Source organism: Corvus brachyrhynchos, unplaced genomic scaffold, assembly GCF_000691975.1.
Source record: "Corvus brachyrhynchos isolate BGI_N302 unplaced genomic scaffold, ASM69197v1 scaffold162, whole genome shotgun sequence".
Lineage (NCBI taxonomy): Eukaryota > Metazoa > Chordata > Aves > Passeriformes > Corvidae > Corvus > Corvus brachyrhynchos.
The window spans coordinates 6,025,675-6,042,811 of record NW_008236696.1 but is presented as its reverse complement, the minus strand read 5'-3'; the positions used below and the strand labels follow the sequence as shown (position 1 = coordinate 6,042,811).

The 17,137-nt window shown below is 41.7% G+C and overlaps 1 protein-coding gene across 1 annotated transcript in view; it reads left to right on the top strand.

Annotated features, from left to right (window-relative positions):
• The window catches only part of PSMD1 (proteasome 26S subunit, non-ATPase 1), a 61,844-nt gene that overhangs the window by 44,270 nt on the left and 437 nt on the right, over positions 1-17,137 (top strand). The window contains exons 17-23 of the mRNA XM_017727017.1: positions 221-337; positions 5,164-5,266; positions 8,842-9,011; positions 10,124-10,216; positions 11,238-11,330; positions 14,221-14,367; positions 16,173-16,327. Of these exons, the coding sequence (XP_017582506.1) occupies positions 221-337; positions 5,164-5,266; positions 8,842-9,011; positions 10,124-10,216; positions 11,238-11,330; positions 14,221-14,367; positions 16,173-16,319 (870 nt within the window). The 3' untranslated portion in view covers positions 16,320-16,327. The remainder of the gene's footprint in view (positions 1-220; positions 338-5,163; positions 5,267-8,841; positions 9,012-10,123; positions 10,217-11,237; positions 11,331-14,220; positions 14,368-16,172; positions 16,328-17,137) is intronic.

Genomic DNA, 17,137 nt, shown 5'->3' with positions numbered 1-17,137 from the left:
TCATCACTTGTTTTTAGTGTTTATTTTCTTTTTCTTCCCAATTTTTAGATTAAAATCTACAGAAATACAGGTTTCTGCTTCATTTGCCAAGATTAGGCAAAACATTATAAAAAGTATATCTGATAGCATCAATCTGATAACCTTCCACTGGAGAATTGAAACCTGGCATACTAAAAATAGTAGTATTAACTGTGACTTTGTATTTCTTCATTTCTCTTAGGAAGCAATCAATTTGCTTGAGCCAATGACAAATGATCCCGTGAACTATGTGCGTCAAGGAGCTCTCATTGCATCTGCCCTTATCATGATCCAGCAGACTGAGATCACGTGCCCAAAGGTAGTGTGTCACACCTCACATACCAGCCTGTTAGGTGGGAAAATTGTCTTGGATGCCAAATCTTAGTGCTTGGCACTGCATTTAAGCATTGGCAAGAGACTGCACATGTCTTGTAAAGAGCCAGAGCTGAATGTGCAGTGGAAAGCTCCTGCTTGGATCAGAGCATGTGCTCTGAATGATGGGAACATGCCTGGTGGATGGCAGCATTCTAACCCTGGGCACTACAAGAATAAATGCTCTTCCTTGAAAGCCCTCAAAGCATCTTGTAATGATAGGAAAGTGACTGTGAAGAGATTGGTTTTGATGATAGTAAGCTTAGATTTGGATGTGGTCACCATGCAGAGAGGTCCTGTAAGAACAATGTTTCCTTTGTAGTTAGTCTTACATTTTTCAGGTGAAACAGCTTCAGAGCTGGCTTAGTGAGTTTATAGCAAATACTCCATTTTTAATGGAGTTTTCTGCTCATAAGGCGAAAAGGTTTGCATATGCTGTGTTTAGCTTTTAAAAGGAGGTTCCCTGTGAATGTGTGACAGGTGATGATATGCAAACATTTGTACAGACTAAAAGTCCGCATTAGGAGAAGCTCTGAGGTTCCACATTTCACCTGCTCTGGTGAGTGGTGAGGCACAGCAGTAGCTGGTACTTTGCTGCTCATCTGCTGTATATGGGTTGCTTTTATTGATGTCATTTTAGAAATTGAACTGTGATAAAAACAGCCACTTTTTACTTCATTTAGATGAGAAGAAGGAAAAAACCCTCTGTGTCCAGTGGAAAATTTTACTTGGGAAAGTCAGAGAAGGAAATCTACAAATACAGGTGTTTGGCTATTTCCAAGTCATGGAACATGAAAATTTGCTGGCAGACAGTTTGTTCCTTCAAATTATTTAAAAAAAAAAATAGGAAGAAAAATGTTAGTTTTCACTGAGCAGATTCTGGGAATGTTGTTTATATTATCAGAATTGTAGTTCAAGTGAATAAGCCAAGAATAGTAGTTCACTTGAATAAGCCAGTGGAGGACACTAGACTTTTGTTGGATCCCCTTGTCTTCCAAAATACAGAGTTTCTGTAATGTGAAGTTGAATTTCATCTCTCTGTGGAAAGAAATTAATTGTTGTTTTTATTGTTTGTTCCTTGGTCAGGTGATTGGAATGCCAGGCCTCAATACAGAAGATCAGATTTAATTATTCTGTGTCGCTCTAATACTGGACAAACTGTATAGCTCTGCCATGCCTCAGTTTCCTACCTGAAAGAATTAAGGATGATACTTCTATATATGAAAGAACATTATGAGAATCCATTCATTTTAGTTTTCAAAGCACCCTAATCCTCTTGGAATGGGCATTGCAATCTGCTCTGAATCAGTCAGACATCCTAAAATGTGGATCACTTGCTGAGGCTGCCTGTTGGAGTTTCTGGCTTTTTGAGATAATAGGTGAAAGACTCTGTTTGTCCTAAAGAAATATGTGAGTAGGAAAACAGCTAGTGAAAACACAGATTATTTGAGGTGTGTAATAAGGCAGATCTCTTTCCCCAAAGAGGCCTGGAAACCTTGGCTTCCAAGTTATGTGTGATGCTTCTGCTTGATAAAAGGGTAGTTAAAATAGTTGGCCAGCAAATACAGGAGGAGATGTATAGTGTGGGGGTCAGTGGCTTGTTTAAAAATGGGGCCAGAAACTGAAACGGCTTGATGCCAAATTGTTACCTGATATAGATACAGAAGGCAATTCATTGTCTAGTCATAGAAGCACTACAGATATTAAAAACCAAACAGAAACAACCCCCAGAATTCCAGATTACAAAATAATAAATAAAACCTGAAATATTCTGCCAATTTAGGAACTAAGCACAGAATATACAAATTTTGCTTGTTATAAATACCCCAAAAGTTGATTATAACCATTATGGTTTCTTGCTCAAAAGTAAAAGGAATATTTTGGGGGATATGCTGCCAATTAAGTTGTTTATTATCCATGGGAAACTTTTTTTGGAGCTCTCTGCCAGTCTGAAAAAAAAATTACTCAACTCTGATGTGAAAGGGTGGAGTTCAGAAAAGGAGCCATTTTTGGATTGCAGGGACATATTTTGATCGGATTAGATTCCTGAGTGACACATTGGACACTGTGCCAAAGGGTCTAATGTGATGGATGTGGGTATTTGCATTGCTGAATAAGCAGCTAGGAAGAGGAGTGTGATGATTTTTGTATCCCACAAGCTGTATGGTCTTGATGGGTTACAAAGAAGCTAAATTACATGTATCATCATCTCACTGCTTGTAAATCTTTGGAGATGCTTTGCGTGTGAAAGATGGTGATTTTAATAAAGAGTGGGTCATAGAGCCTGGCCAGCTTTCTGTCATTGCTGCTCAGTTTTGTCTGTTCTGGGATTTTATATTTTTTTTTCAGTAAACTTCTTACTTGTGAGCTTTGGGTTAGAAATACTTTCAATCCTCTGCTGATCATTTGGGGTGAAGACAGTAGCAAACAATCTTCCTTAAACAGTTTAGGATTTTTTCGGGAATTAACTGCTATCAGGGTTTTGAGCATTGCAATGCTGAAATGCCAGGAATAAACAGAGATTTAAGAATCAAAGTATTTTGGTTTTAAAATAGCCATTTTTGTTGTGAGAAAAGGGTAAAAGTATGCCTTTGAAATAACTTCACTGTGATCTTCTCAATGTGTTTGTCCTCCTCTTTGTTGTGCTCAATCTTGTTTAAATGAATAATTCAAAGAGTTTAAATTTAAATAAAAAGTTTAAATAAAGAATTGTGAAATAAGGAATTGTAATTACATGAACGCTCCTTGAACTTGAAAGTTGTTTAAAGTCCATAAAGGGGTAGCAGGTGTTGAGTAAAGGTGGTTTGGTCTCTTTGGAGTTGAAACAATTCCTCCATGTGCAGCCAACAAGATTTTTCTTGGCCTCTGTTGATACATTTAAGAACTGTATTAGTGCTGGATATAAAATATTAACAAGTTTATTTTGTGAAATGGAATCCTAAATTACAGATGTGATGAAGTCATCATAACAGAAATCAATGACAACTTCATTAAGTGTTTGTGACCTGCAGGGCAATTAAGTCAGCAGTTTTGGAGACAAAACTAAGTGTCGAACTACTTGAAAAAGTAAATTCAATTCCTGGTTTTGTGTTAGGATAGTCATCTTGGCAAAATGAGAAAATAATAAACAAGGTCAAGCCTTTTCTTCCATCCTCCTTCAGTCATATTGGCCTATTGTCTTCAAGATGTGAAGAAACCAGGACCAGATTGTTGTTGAGAATTTGTTTCTGTGGTTTAGATGAAATGCTAGGTCTTGCTAGGGTGCAAGAATGATTTTTGCAATATTCTAGTTGCACCTTTACTTTACGAAAGCCTGATACTGTGAGATGTTTCTGCACACTCCTTCAAGAGGGCAAGTGTATGCAGAATAACTTCATCTTTTGAAGAAGATAGATAGAACATGCAAACAGTTTAAAACCTGTTTTATTAGATTTTATTAATGCTCTTATTCTTAAGAGCTTGCATTTGCCAGAAGCATTGTGCACATCACCTGCCAATATTTCCTGTAATTAACTGTTTATAAAATCTTGTTCTTGACAATCTCCTGGGCTTTATGTGCATGAATATTGACTGGTGGAGGGAGAAGTGGTAAACAGCCTGATAAATGACAGGCTTTGAGGTAGGAAATGGTGTTGTATCGTTCTTATATCTCAAAGTCTCTGTTGTTTCCTCACTGTTTCCAAGGTTCTGTGTTTGGCTTCATTTGAACTCAGTGCCATGTCATTTTGGCCAGCACTAATTATCAGAATGGGTTGTGTATTTTGTTAGAAAGATGAAATTAATCATTGTCTATATTTTAGTGTTCCTCCTGGAAGTTGCCCAAATAAATTTCTTGGTAGCATTTCCAAATGCTGTAGAATTTTTGAAGTGCTTGAAGATTTCAAGGGAGAAACAAAGCTTGTGGGTTTCATAGCATATGAAATAAACTTACACAGTACTTTGGGTTGTGCTTGTTGCTGTGGTTTGAAGGAAAAATAATAGGGGACAAAAGGGCTTTACTAGACAAACTCTGGCAGGTTTTGCTTCAACAGCTTAAGAAATGGCTGGCTGTTGACATCTTGCTCCATTTTGTAGGAGATGAGTTGCCCCATCACTTTCTCCAAAGAGATGGAGCATTGGCTCCATATGAGGTTAATACCTTCCTGAACCACTCAAGCCATAAGCAAAGATTTAGCAGTTTCCTTTACTGTGTACTTAAGATATTGCGGTGAACATACCATGGCATAAACTGTTACTGTATTAAATATTTTCTTTAATGATTCTCAGTTAAAAGGTAGGAGTACAGTAGCAAAATTTGCTGATGATGCATCATAGGGGCGTTATCAATACAGCAGAAATATTGTACAGAAATAATGGAATAAGTTGGAGGATTTCAGCAATAGGAAATGGAGGAAATTTATTAAAGTGCAGTGTCAGTCACCTAAGAACACAGAGTAGTTCTTGCTACAAACTCATCAATTGGTCTTTTATTCCAGTGACACTCCAGAGATTCTCAGGGTAGTCCTATAAGGTTTGCAAAATATGGTTTGGAAATGCACGTCCATCCTGAATATTTTAAAATCAGTATATGGATATCTTCAAGTGGGGAAAATCTCTGTAATTAATTATTAATGGGGTGACTTGTAACACCAGTGACTAAAGCTATTGAAAATGCAAACGTCATCGTAGGATGCAGAAATCGAGGATGCTTCCCTTAAAGATGGAATATTTGACTCATGCAGTCAGTTTTATAATCTCTCTCTCTTTTTCCTCCTTTTCATTATTTTTATCCAGGTCAGCCAGTTCAGGCAGCTCTATTCCAAAGTGATCAATGATAAGCATGATGATGTTATGGCAAAGTTTGGAGCAATCCTGGCACAAGGCATTTTGGATGCAGGTAATTCCCCAAACATTTAAAGCTGTCAAAATTTCTTAAACTTGTTTGGTTGCAATCACTGTAACAGCAAATTTCGTTTGGGAGATGAGGTGCTGGTTTTATGCCTCTCATGTCATAGCAGCAAGAAATCTCAGATTTCAAGGAATTTCAGCTAATTAAAGAAATAAACCCTGTTTTGTAGTTTCAGCTTATATCAGCATGTTTCTGTTAGGAGAGACTCAGCCCAGTCATTGGGGCAGAATTCATGTCCAGAAGTCTGGACAAATACAATAGTTTTTCTTTAAGTTGTTTTGTCACCCTGAATGTTGATTTATTATAGCATGATAGGTTGCTTCTTTATTTTTTTAAATCATCACCTGCTCCAGAAATTTGGAAATCTGCTGAGGTAACACCTGCACAATGCTGTGTCTGTCAATGGCACCTCTTTTCCAAGTTTCCAATCACAGTTTTTCCCATCTGGTCTCTTGTGCTGAGGCCTTCTCTTGCCATGCACATCCTTATCCTCTGTGATAGGCAGAAACAAGCTGTTTTTTCCTGTACTCCTGAGATCAAGATTAGTCCTGCAGTCCATAAGCAAAGGAGCCCCAAATTTGTCTCTGTGGCGTGGCTTAGGCGCAGCGCCCTGCAGTGTGGGTACAGTGTCTGTATGAAATCTCTGCATCTCCAGGCTGTGTGGTGGGGGAGAACGGAGTGCTGCCTGCACCTGTCTGCATGAAAGCAGGTTCAAAAAGCTTTCCTGGTGGGCCTGTGACTGTCAGGCTGCTCTGTCACAGATGACCAGGCCTGCTCAGAGAGGAAAGTAACAGGCACTGCGTTCTTGCCTCCTGGGTGCCTCTCCTGGAGCTCAGACTGAGCAATGTTCTTGGCATGAGACTGTTAGAATAATTTTGGTCATTCCCATACTCATACTCTTTTGCTGGGAAGGCAGACACTAGCTGCCTCTGGGATTTTTCTCAGCAGTGCAGACCTGTTCTGAGCTCTGACCCTTAAGATTAAATCATAAAAATGCAACTAAAATCTTATTTGCTTTCTGTGTCACTCATGTATTGTATAATGACTGGGAAACCAGAAATGTCCAGTTTTAATAAACTTCATGGGAATTTGTGCCAACTTTAACCTCTTTATTTCTTGCTGAGAGACTCCAGGAAGGCTGTGAACTCCTTTTCTTAACCTATTGCCACTTTCATTAGAGCCTCCTAAAAGAAAAAATTCTTTTTATCTTTCCTATACAACTGGAAGTGCTTATCTGAAACAATGAGTTATAGAATTTAATTATCACTACCAGGAAGAAAAGGTTCTTTGTGTTATCTGCCACAGTTGGGGCAATTGAATTTAGTTTTTTGTTGGGTCTTTTTTTGGGGGGTAGGGGGGAAGGAAAAAAGTCCAGTTCTCTTCCAATGACAGGGTTTTATTAGAAGTGCAAGATTTCCAGTACATGACTGGGAAATGAGGCACTGGAAGTGGGATTTTTGCTCTGACAATGAGGCAACCATTTATGCTGGTAGTTTAATGGAAGGAGTGGGGTACCCTGGGAGCACTGAAGTGGAAATGAAGAACTTGGTCATTGCCTAATTGATAAGCTTCAGCAGCTACATTTTTACTTTAATAAAATAAGAAAAAAGTAGACACAAAATTTAACTTAGGGATTGGGGGGTTTCCCCAACCCCCCCTTGCCCCAGTGGCAGTGTGAATTTTGGGAGATTGACCTTATAGTACTACCCAAAGATCCCTGCATTTTTTCTTTTGTGCTTTTTGAATTTTTTTTTCCAGGCATCATGTCACAGCTTTTATTCATCCAGCCAAAGATCTGGAATGTGTTCCCTTCCAGGCAGTCAGGGGTGTTATTTAATCATGAAGATAAATCACAATTGTGCAGTATTATGTCTCCCCACCTTTCCTGCTCCCTGCAAAATCCTGGGAGTGAGGGTGGGCTGTTTGTGGGTATAAAACAGCAGAAAGAAGTAGCATGACAGCATCTTTTGAATATTAAATCTGTTGCTTGTTCAGGAAATACCAGAGATTGGATAATTATAGGTTCTAATTCTGAATTATAGGTTAAAATTCTGAAAATTAAAGTACAAAAGTTTGATAAAGCCCAGTTAAGCTGCTTGTGCAACATTCAGTCAGCTGCTTGATTCAGAATATCTGCAGATAATCAAGGCCTGGTCCTTAAACAGTGATGCAGTAAAATAAATTTCAAAGTGAAGATGGGGGAGAAGACCAGAAATTTGAGTGTGCTCGCCATGTTTAAGGATAGCACAAGACCTCAGGCAATCCCTCCACAGTGCTGTGGCAAATTCAGGTGAAAGGGCAAGAGATTGCTATCAGCAGCAGAGCAGAGTAGCAGTAGAAAAAGACAAGACCTTATCTTTGTCTTTCTTCAAAGAAATAGCAGGAAGGAGTTTTCCTGTCAAACAGCAGGAGATCTATTGCTACCACAAAAGGAGGAGGAAGGAGGTAGAATATATGCAGAACATCCTACAGACTGGCATCAAAATGTCCCACCTTCCACTGCCTCTCCTGGGACTAACCCTGACAGATACCCAAGATGACAGTACTGCTTCAGTCAGGGCTTTCATTAGTTTTGGCAGGAAAAGAGAATTCTGTTTGTTTTTAAAACTCAGACAGCTCCATTGCTGCGTGGCCCTGCTGAGGTGGCTGTTTGTGTGAGGCAGGGAAAAGCTACTCCAGTTTGGGATTTTCAGCTACAAAGTGGCCTGACTTTGCAACCAGTGGGTGTTTGTATTTTAACAAAGTTAACCTCCCTGCCCCGGGTCTTGTCAGCGGTAATGGACTTGCCTGGTGCCCTCTTCAACTCAATTCACTGTGTTCATCAGAAGATGGAAGATCAGATTAACACTTTCTCAGTCTGTCTGCAAGTCCAGTCTTTCAATTTTGTTTCTAGCTGGATGTTTCTGCATTACATCAACATATGGAGCTGTTTTGGTCTCTGCTTTGCAAGTACAAATCTAAGACTTGGTTGTCTGGCAGAGATGTAATTTTGCTGCAAATGCTGCAGGAGCTTGTCTCTGTGCAGCTTAGATTGATAATGTCTAGAAACAACTTCTGAAGTTGCTGCTGTTTACATTTTTTTCTACTGAGATGGTGTAGAATAAAAACCTAGGCATATTTCTTCTGCATAACTGATAGTTCAGGGAGGCAGTCACAGAAAGAAAAATCTCTATACGTTCTGCTGTATATGTACTGTGTTCCTCCTGAGCCTTGTCTTGAGCATCATTTATATGCCGTGTTTTAAAACCGTTGATGGCAAAGGTTTGCCTTTTTCTCCCCCACTCACTGCCTGTACTTCTGTCTAACCTGTGTCCTGGCAAAATGAGTGTGGAAGAAAGATTGTGTTTGGGTACTGTAGAGCACTGTGGTCTCTGTGCTGTACATCTGTTTTACTGAGTAAGCTGAGCTCACAATAAAGGAGGGAGGTGTGTTCCAGAGGAGGAAACTGGCAGCATTGTGGCCTGGCTTGCCACCCTTTGACAGCAACTGTTTGAGATGCATTGCTCAGGTATCTTTGTGGAGCACCCAGGAATGAATTCACTAACTTTTATGATTCCTTACAGGAGGCCATAACGTAACCATTTCACTGCAGTCAAGGACAGGACATACTCACATGCCTTCTGTGGTGGGGGTTCTGGTCTTCACCCAGTTTTGGTTTTGGTTCCCCCTGTCACACTTTTTGTCACTGGCGTTCACCCCAACTTGTGTCATTGGCCTTAACAAGGATCTTAAGGTACGTAACAAGAAGAGAGAAGAGACACTGAAAAGCTGCTTGGACTCCTTGAGTGGTCTGCAAGGCGTGTGCATGGATTTGTTGGTTTTCTTTGCATTTTCCACTTACTTGTGCCAGAAAAGGTACTAAATAGAAGAAATCTGAAAAACAGGCTTAAATTGCAGAGCTGATGGTGGGAATGGGGACAAGAAAAATGTAGAGAGCAGACACTGACCTCTTTACTTCAAAGTAGCTTAAAAAGAAAGGAACTCTGTTCAGAGTATTTGGGCAGAGACTGCCCCATTATCACTCTTGAAGGTCAGGGTTATTTAAAAAAAAAAAGCTTGTTGCTCCCCGGCCTCCCAGATAAATTATGTGATGTTCTCCCCTAGGAAAGCTAGCAGTGGGAAAAGAGGATTTGTTTGGATTCCTTGGGGAGTAAACATTAAACTGAGCAGCCATGGGTACTGGCACTTCTCTTACGCATCTGTTCTTCCAGCTGTCAGCTGTGGTACAGCCCCTCTAAGCTGTGTACTATGCTGGGTCTCCTGTGCTGAACAACTAAGATAGGAAGTTCCACAAAAAATCTTCTGGGTGTGGCAGCATGGGGGTGTTTAAGAACTTAGGTTGGCTGTCAAAAGATGCTTTCTACTCTTGCTTAAGTAGCTAAGAGTAAGAGAATATGTGACACTGGTAACTCACCCCAAATGTACAGTCCTTTGGCAGGAAGGGAATGTCACTGCTTGGTTTGCCCTCGCGTGCATGGACAGGGCAGATCTTCACTTAGATCTTAAACCAATTTTGTGTTGATACACACAAACACAGCAACAACATCAAAACCACAAAAGCTTTGAAGCAATGGAAACAAAGCATGGTGTGAATAGGATGGAGTGTATGGAGAGGGCTAGGAGAGCTTGCCAGAATCAAATTATAGAATAATTAAATAACATTGTTCTAGCTGAACCACTGCCACTGATAACAGTTTCTCAGCTTCCGGAGAGGGAGAAGGGGAAGCTTGTATTCTTTAGAGGATCTGTGTTTGTCTCTGCTGGAAGGAAAATTAAGCTGAAGTAATTATTCTGCTGTGGATTTTTCCCCACTTTTCTAACATCATTTTAAACTCTTTGTCTTAGATGCCAAAAGTCCAGTACAAGTCCAACTGTAAACCGTCCACATTTGCCTACCCCCCGCCTCTTGAGGTACCAAAGGAAAAGGAGAAAGAAAAGGTATTTGAGCTGGCTTTCTGTGTAAAGACTAACCCCTTCTCCCTCCTAGTATAAACACTGACTTTGGTGGTACTACCAGGGAATCTAAAGAGCAAAGGAAAAATTGGCAGGTGCTGTAGTCTCTGAAAGAGAATTCTAAGTAAATTTTCCTGCTGTGCCTGGGACTGTTGCTGATTGTGGCATACAAGTGATTTGCTACTGAATTGCTGCAACCTCCCTTGTCTGAAGTGGTCAAGCAGACGTATTGAATAAAAAACCGCTTTCCATGCCCTACTGACTTGTATGTGCAGCACTCAGAACAGCAGGGTCCTTGTCTGTGACTTGAGCTCCAAAGTGCTGCTCCAGTGCAACCATTGAGAATATTAGGTGGGACACCTCTCAAATAGTCCCATATGGAAGGAGCAGTGGGCCCATGTGCTAGAATAATAGCTGTCAGCTCCATGGATTGCAAAAAGGTAAGTGTGGCACTGGGAATATCTTGGTATTGAAAAGGAGAAGATAAGACCTGTGGGATCACAAGCAGGACAATAGTGGAAGCAATTTGTCTCCTGGCACAGGATGGTAAAAGCTGTTGAGCAGAGCGCAGCAGCAGGCAGAGCAGCCTTTAGGGAGCAATTGCAGCAGTGGGGACCTCAGGCATGTCATGCTGATGAATGACAGGGTGTGAAAACTGTAAAACATTTTACCAGAATTGAGTGCTGGGCAGGACAGATTTCCAAGCCACTGGGGAATCCAGAAATTAACTCTGATGAAAGGCAAAGCTCACTGCTCATAGCTGTTTTCTTGCCTTTGAATGGGATGTGAATTGGGCAAATCTTTTCTCTTTAAACTTCCCTGGCCAAAAGTTAAAATGTGCCAAGAACCCACATTTATTCTCACCAGCAACGTGACAAATGCTCTTGCTCCCTGACCCTCTCAGAAAGCTGCTGCCATTTGTTCCCAAAAGTCTCCAGCCTGGGGGGCTGAAGCTCAGTATACAGTGTTGGGTCACACTGAATGCCTCATCTCTTGCCATATCCAGGTTTCCACTGCTGTGCTGTCCATCACTGCAAAAGCCAAGAAGAAGGAAAAGGAAAAGGAGAAAGAGAAGAAAGAAGAGGAAAAGATGGAAGTGGTGGGTGCACACATTGAAACTTAAATTTCCTCTTCCCCCCCACCCTTATAAATGTGGAAGGTGTCTCATGAAAGTTGGCACCCACTCATCTCTATCCTCTCGCCACCTGTGTTACGAGCAAAGCACTGACACACATTGCTGCAGACACTGGTTAGCACCTTTATTCTGTGTGTGTGCACTGTTAAAAGCAAGAGGTGCTACTAATTGTGAATCTGTTATTTCTGAGAAATAAATCTTCCTCAGTGTTGTTAAGTAACTGACTTCCTTAATGGCAAAAGCTTGTTTTGACAAGTTTTTGTGCCTTTAACTGCATGAACCTTATGAGTATTATTTCATTACTTGCTGTTTTTAGACCCAGAGGAATTTTATCTCTTATCCATGTAATTTTCTTACTAATGTAGAAAAAGTTGTAGTAATTTCATGTCCTTGGGACCTCTGGCCTTTTAAAAAGGAGTGTTGTAGCAGTTGCTTGATCATGTCTAATTCACCTCGAGAGCACTGGAGAGTTTAAACTTTCTGTTTTTGCACATGCTTAACCTCCTATTCTGAAATGTTCACCATTTGGCAGCAGTCTCTTATGTGCTTTGGCCATCTATCAAAATGCCAAACATTTATCCACACCCAGCTCAGAAGCAACTGAGGTTTGAGCACAGGTTCCATATGCTGCTCAGTAGTTCTGGTGATTGCTTTGGTCTTCTGATGATTTCTTTCAGCTCATAGACCTGACACTGGAAGTTGTCATCCTCATCTGCGAATAATGTGGCAACCTGGAGCAAGCTGAGTAATGGAGAAATGAATTTTTGGTGGTTGCTGTAATTTGGAAAACATATGCCAGCTAAAATTCTTTCAGTACTAAGAGAAGACTCTTTCTTTTGTGCCCTGCTCATAAATGCAAATATTCCAAAAACAACTGTAAGCTGAAAGTGCATTATGGACCCATAGAATTCTTCAGGTTGGAAAGACCTCTAAGTCAAACTTAACCCCAGCAATGCCAAGGTCACCACCAAACCATGTCCCCGAGTGCCACATCTACACATCTTTTAAATACCACCAGGGATGGTGACTCCACCACTCCCCTGGGAAGCCTCTTCAAGTGCCTGACAACCTTTTTGGAGAAGAAATTTTTTCTAATATTCAATCTAAACCTTCCCTGGCACGACTTGAGGTCATTTCCTCTTGTCCTGTGTCTTGTTACCTGGGAGAATGACCCCCACCTATCTCCACCCTCCTATCAGGGAGTTGTAGAGAGTGATAAAGTCCCCGTTGAGCTGCCTTTTCTCCAGGCTGAGCCCCTCCAGCTCCCTCAGCTGCTCCTCACAGGACTTGTGCTCCAGACCCTTCCCCAGTTCTGTTGCCCTTTCCTGGACATGCTCCAGCACCTCAATGTCTGTCTTGTAGTGAGGGGCCCAAAACTGAACACAGGCTTTGAGGTGTGACCTCACCAGTCCCAAGTACAGGGGACAGTCACTGCCCTGGTCCTGATGGCCACACTATTGCTGACACAAGGCAGGATGCCACTGACTTTCTTGGCCACCTGAGTACACGCGGGCTCATGGTCAGCCAGCACCCCCAGGTCCTTTCCCTTCTGGCCTCTTCAATTTAAAGTTTAGTCTAACAAACCCCACACATGTTGTGTAAGATCAAAGGTTTATGTGTAAAATAACCTTCCTAGACCTACATAGGTGTGGCCATGTTGTAGGCACTGAGTGTCATGCAGCTGGCCCAGAAAATTAATCATCTCATGCAAGCAAGGTATAATCTCTGGGTTTTGGGGTTTTTCTCCTTTGTCAAGTTTCCTTGTCACCAAACATTGCCTTTTCTTTGAATTATTCTTACAGTTCTATGTACTAAGCAAAATGTGTTGAACATATGCATATTTCTTCTAAAATTGCTACAAACTATAGTTAAATGCAGGTGTTGAAGCAATATATTAGAAGGGGTTCACGTGTTGTGTCCATGTGTGTCCAGACTTTTAAAAAGTTTCCTTGGCTGAATCAAGCAGAAAAACAAGGATAGCAAAAAAGGAGCTTGCTGCCACCTGCTGTGGTTGAATTGAGTGTTTTGTCATTGTCCTTATGTTTTAGAGGTATCATTGCTTTCCTGTTTTTCTCTTATGGCTGTTATATGACTAGTAATCCATAGCTTCCAAGGGATCTGCACAGCAACAAGCAGCTGCTGTGCCAGACAAAGTCCTGTCTGCTGTTACAGGATGTGCCATGCATTCAGTGGTGTTCCCGATAGTTTCCTGTTGGTGGTTCCCATCTTTTCTGTGGTTTTTTTTGTTTGTTACTCAGATGTTTCTGAGCAAGAGGGAAGACATGATCCACCTTCTTAAGTATGTAAAGGATACTGGTTTTTTTCCTTCTGTTTTTTCCCTCTAGCTGCTGAGTCATTGGTAAGGGAGGGATTCACTGCAATTCCCTAGGGAGATGCTGAGGTCAAGGCATTTTGGGTGAACTGCTGTCACTACCAGTAGTGTGAAATGTCAGTGATAGCTTTATAGCTGCAAAAATACAAGGGCAGCTTTTGGCAATTTTCATATGCTCGGTAATGATATTAAAGAATCTTCAGTTGTTACAAAAAGTGGTGAGTGAGTTTACAGAAAATGTATGAGAAAGGGAAAGCAGAGGTTAAACTGTTCCACTGCCACCTCTCGCTGAACTTGCTTTCATCTGCAGCTGAGAGTGAGGCACTGCCTTGCTGAGAGCACTTAGATCCACGCTGGCATTTTCTGTGCCAGCTGATAGATAAATATTAGCATGTTCCTCAGCAGAAGAATGGTTTCTCACCACACTTTGGAATTGCTGCCTGACTGTACCTTACCCTACTAACTGTGAAAGGTTAGAGGTTACTGCTAAAATCAGGTTGATCTTCTCTTCTCCCTCCACAGGATGAGAATGAAAAGAAGGATGAAAAAGAAAAGAAAAAAGAGCCTGAACCCAACTTCCAGCTTTTGGACAACCCAGCCAGAGTCATGCCTGCTCAGCTCAAAGTTCTCACTATGACAGAGAGCTGCCGGTACCAGCCTTTCAAACCAGTAAGTGTCACCTTCCCAGTCCATATGCTTGGCAGAGCCTTCCTAGTGCTGGGCTTGTGTGTAAGGGCCCAGAAGTTCTGTGTGTTCATGAGAACTCACAGCTGGTGCAGCACTGGAATGTGTTGCAGAGATTTGCAGCTTTGCTGTTGTCATATTTCCTTTTTTAATGTCCCTCTCTCCAAATGATCCCATGCAGTTCTAGTTGGGGGAAAGTCAGAGCCACTGCTAACCTTTTCACCATGTTAATGCTGCTTTAATTTTGTTTCTTCTTGTACATATGTCAAATGCACAGCATGAAAACCAATCAGACATACTCTGTGTATTAATGACGTTGCTGGGAACATAAAGACTGAGCCATGATCTTTAAAATAGGCTGAGAAGTTGTATAGCTTCATTGTCAAAGCAGTGAAATACATTAGGGCTTGTGCTGTAGCTTTATTATCCTGCAGTGGGATTTATACCTAAATAGAGGGGTTTTTCATTGAACGTATTTCCTATTAAGTTACATCTGGCCTTAGAAAAGTGCCTTCAGCTGTGATTGTCAGATGGAAAATGAAGAAGTTCTGTTAGCACTAAGCCCAAGGGGTAACTAACTTCTTGGTGAGATGCTCAGATATATTGCAGATCTGATCAGCTGGCTCCTGAACTGTAAATCTCCTGAGTCAAAGTCTTCTGCCTTTTATTTTTGTTCAAGAAATAACACCCTTGACTTTTCCCATTTCCAGGATTATGCATGGGAAAATGCTGTTCAGTAGTTGTAATACTTTTTCCAGGAAAATAGTAATGTTTTTAATAAATGGATTTCCTGGAATTCCATCAGCACATTGGAATTCTCTGTGCACCGTTGCTTTTGAAACATCTCCTTTAGCAAAGCTGTGGAAGGGTTTTTTAGTTTCTATCCTTCAAAAGGGGGTGACCCAACTGCTGTTTGGGTTGGGACGATCTGCTGTGTGTTCCAGAAGTGTCCACTCACTGAAATGTGGACATACACAGCTCTTTGCCTCGGTTTCAAAAGAAGCTGAGTCCTTGGGGGGGTTCAGTTTCCTGCCTTAAGCCCCATAAATAGGTTTTGAAGAGAACAGAACAGTGCAGTTTTTGCTGGGATTAGGGTGTGAACCACGGAACCTCTTGGAATGGAGCCGTTCTGGACCTTTGCTCTGCTTTGGGGAATGCCAGAGTAAAAGACCTCTTTGAAATGCTGTTTATAGCCTGAAATCCTGCTGTGGCCAAAGCCCTGATCCCAGCCAGGCGTGACACAGCACTGCCTCTTTGCGCCTTGTGTTTCAGTCCCAGAGGTGCTTCAGCCTGCCGAGATGTTTGGTTGTGATCTTTGTAATTAATTCCCCTTTGTTTTTGTGAGGTTCTGCTAATGGGATTCCTCACTCGGTGGAAGCTGGTGATCAGATTAGTCTCTGTTTCAGAGAATCTCCTGGGAGGCAGCTACACAGAGAGGCTTCACTAAGCATTGTAAACCTGAAAAGATGAGCCTTAGAAAGCAATTACAGTTCAATTAGTTTTCATGTGGAAAGCCCCAGAATGGCACTGGGGTAAAGCTGTGAATCCAGATGTCACCTTCTATTGAACTGAGACCTAGACAGAAGAAATAAAAAAAGTAACCTGGATAGACTCTGCCTGTTCCATGCCCTTATCAGACAGAGATCCAGGTGAGTGTCAGATGCTTTGCTCTCTGACACTCATTCCTGCCAAGGAGTCTCATATGGCCTAGGATAGACTCTGTGGCCACAAACACTCCACCATGAGGCAGAGACAAGCAGATCGAAATGCTCATGGCACTTGTCTTGCAGCTTTCCATTGGAGGCATCATCATCCTGAAGGACACCAGTGAGGATATGGAGGAGCTGGTTGAACCCGTGGCAGCTCATGGTCCGAAGATCGAGGAAGAGGAGCAAGAACCTGAACCACCAGAGCCCTTTGAGTACATTGATGATTAAGACCTGAGGTACAGTGTAGTGTGCAGAATCACCTTTTTTAATCCCAATAAAGGAATAGCCTCTTTGTACCAACTGAAGCAGTTATCAGCACCCAGCACTCTTGGTTTAGCTCTTTGACAGCTTGTGTGTTAGATTTAGAAACATACTCTGTTCTAATTTTAAGCGTTTGGCAGCTTAGGAGAAGTTCACAAGTTCACTCTTTTGGGTCAGGCCTGACCCAGTTGTTCTGGATCTACTCTCTAATCTGGCAGGCTTGACTACTCTTGAGTAGAGCTTGGCTGGGCAGAGAGCAGTGCAGGGGTCACAGGGACTAGTCAGCTCCTGAAAGATGGTTCCAGAGGGGCAAGTAGTTTACATAACAAAGCTATCATCTACTTGACCTCAGGGTGCCAGGATTTGTCAAAACAGAGCTACTGCTCTGCTTCCTAAAGTTGTCTTGTCTTCCCAGCAGCTCTTAGCAGAATTTAAAGACACTCTAGTCATGGGCTCTGTGGTGCCCTCTGAGCCCAACGCAATGATAGTAGTAGATCTGTTCCAGGCAATAAATGGTGAAGTTCTCAGGTTCCTTGGCTAAAGTGCCTGAATGGATGTACAAGTTTCTCACTGAGAGGCAGAAATCCAGTTGCTGTATTTCCAAATATGGCCTGGCATGTCCCAGGGCTCCCACGAGCAAAGATTATGCACTTGAATTGGTGGATGGGCAGGAAAACAAACTCCTTGCTGAAAACTATAAATGTTGCGTCAGTGACAGGCTCGGGTGAGTGTGTGGGGCCAGCCACAGGAAGCCCTCGTTAAACACCATTGATTTTCTGGTTTCT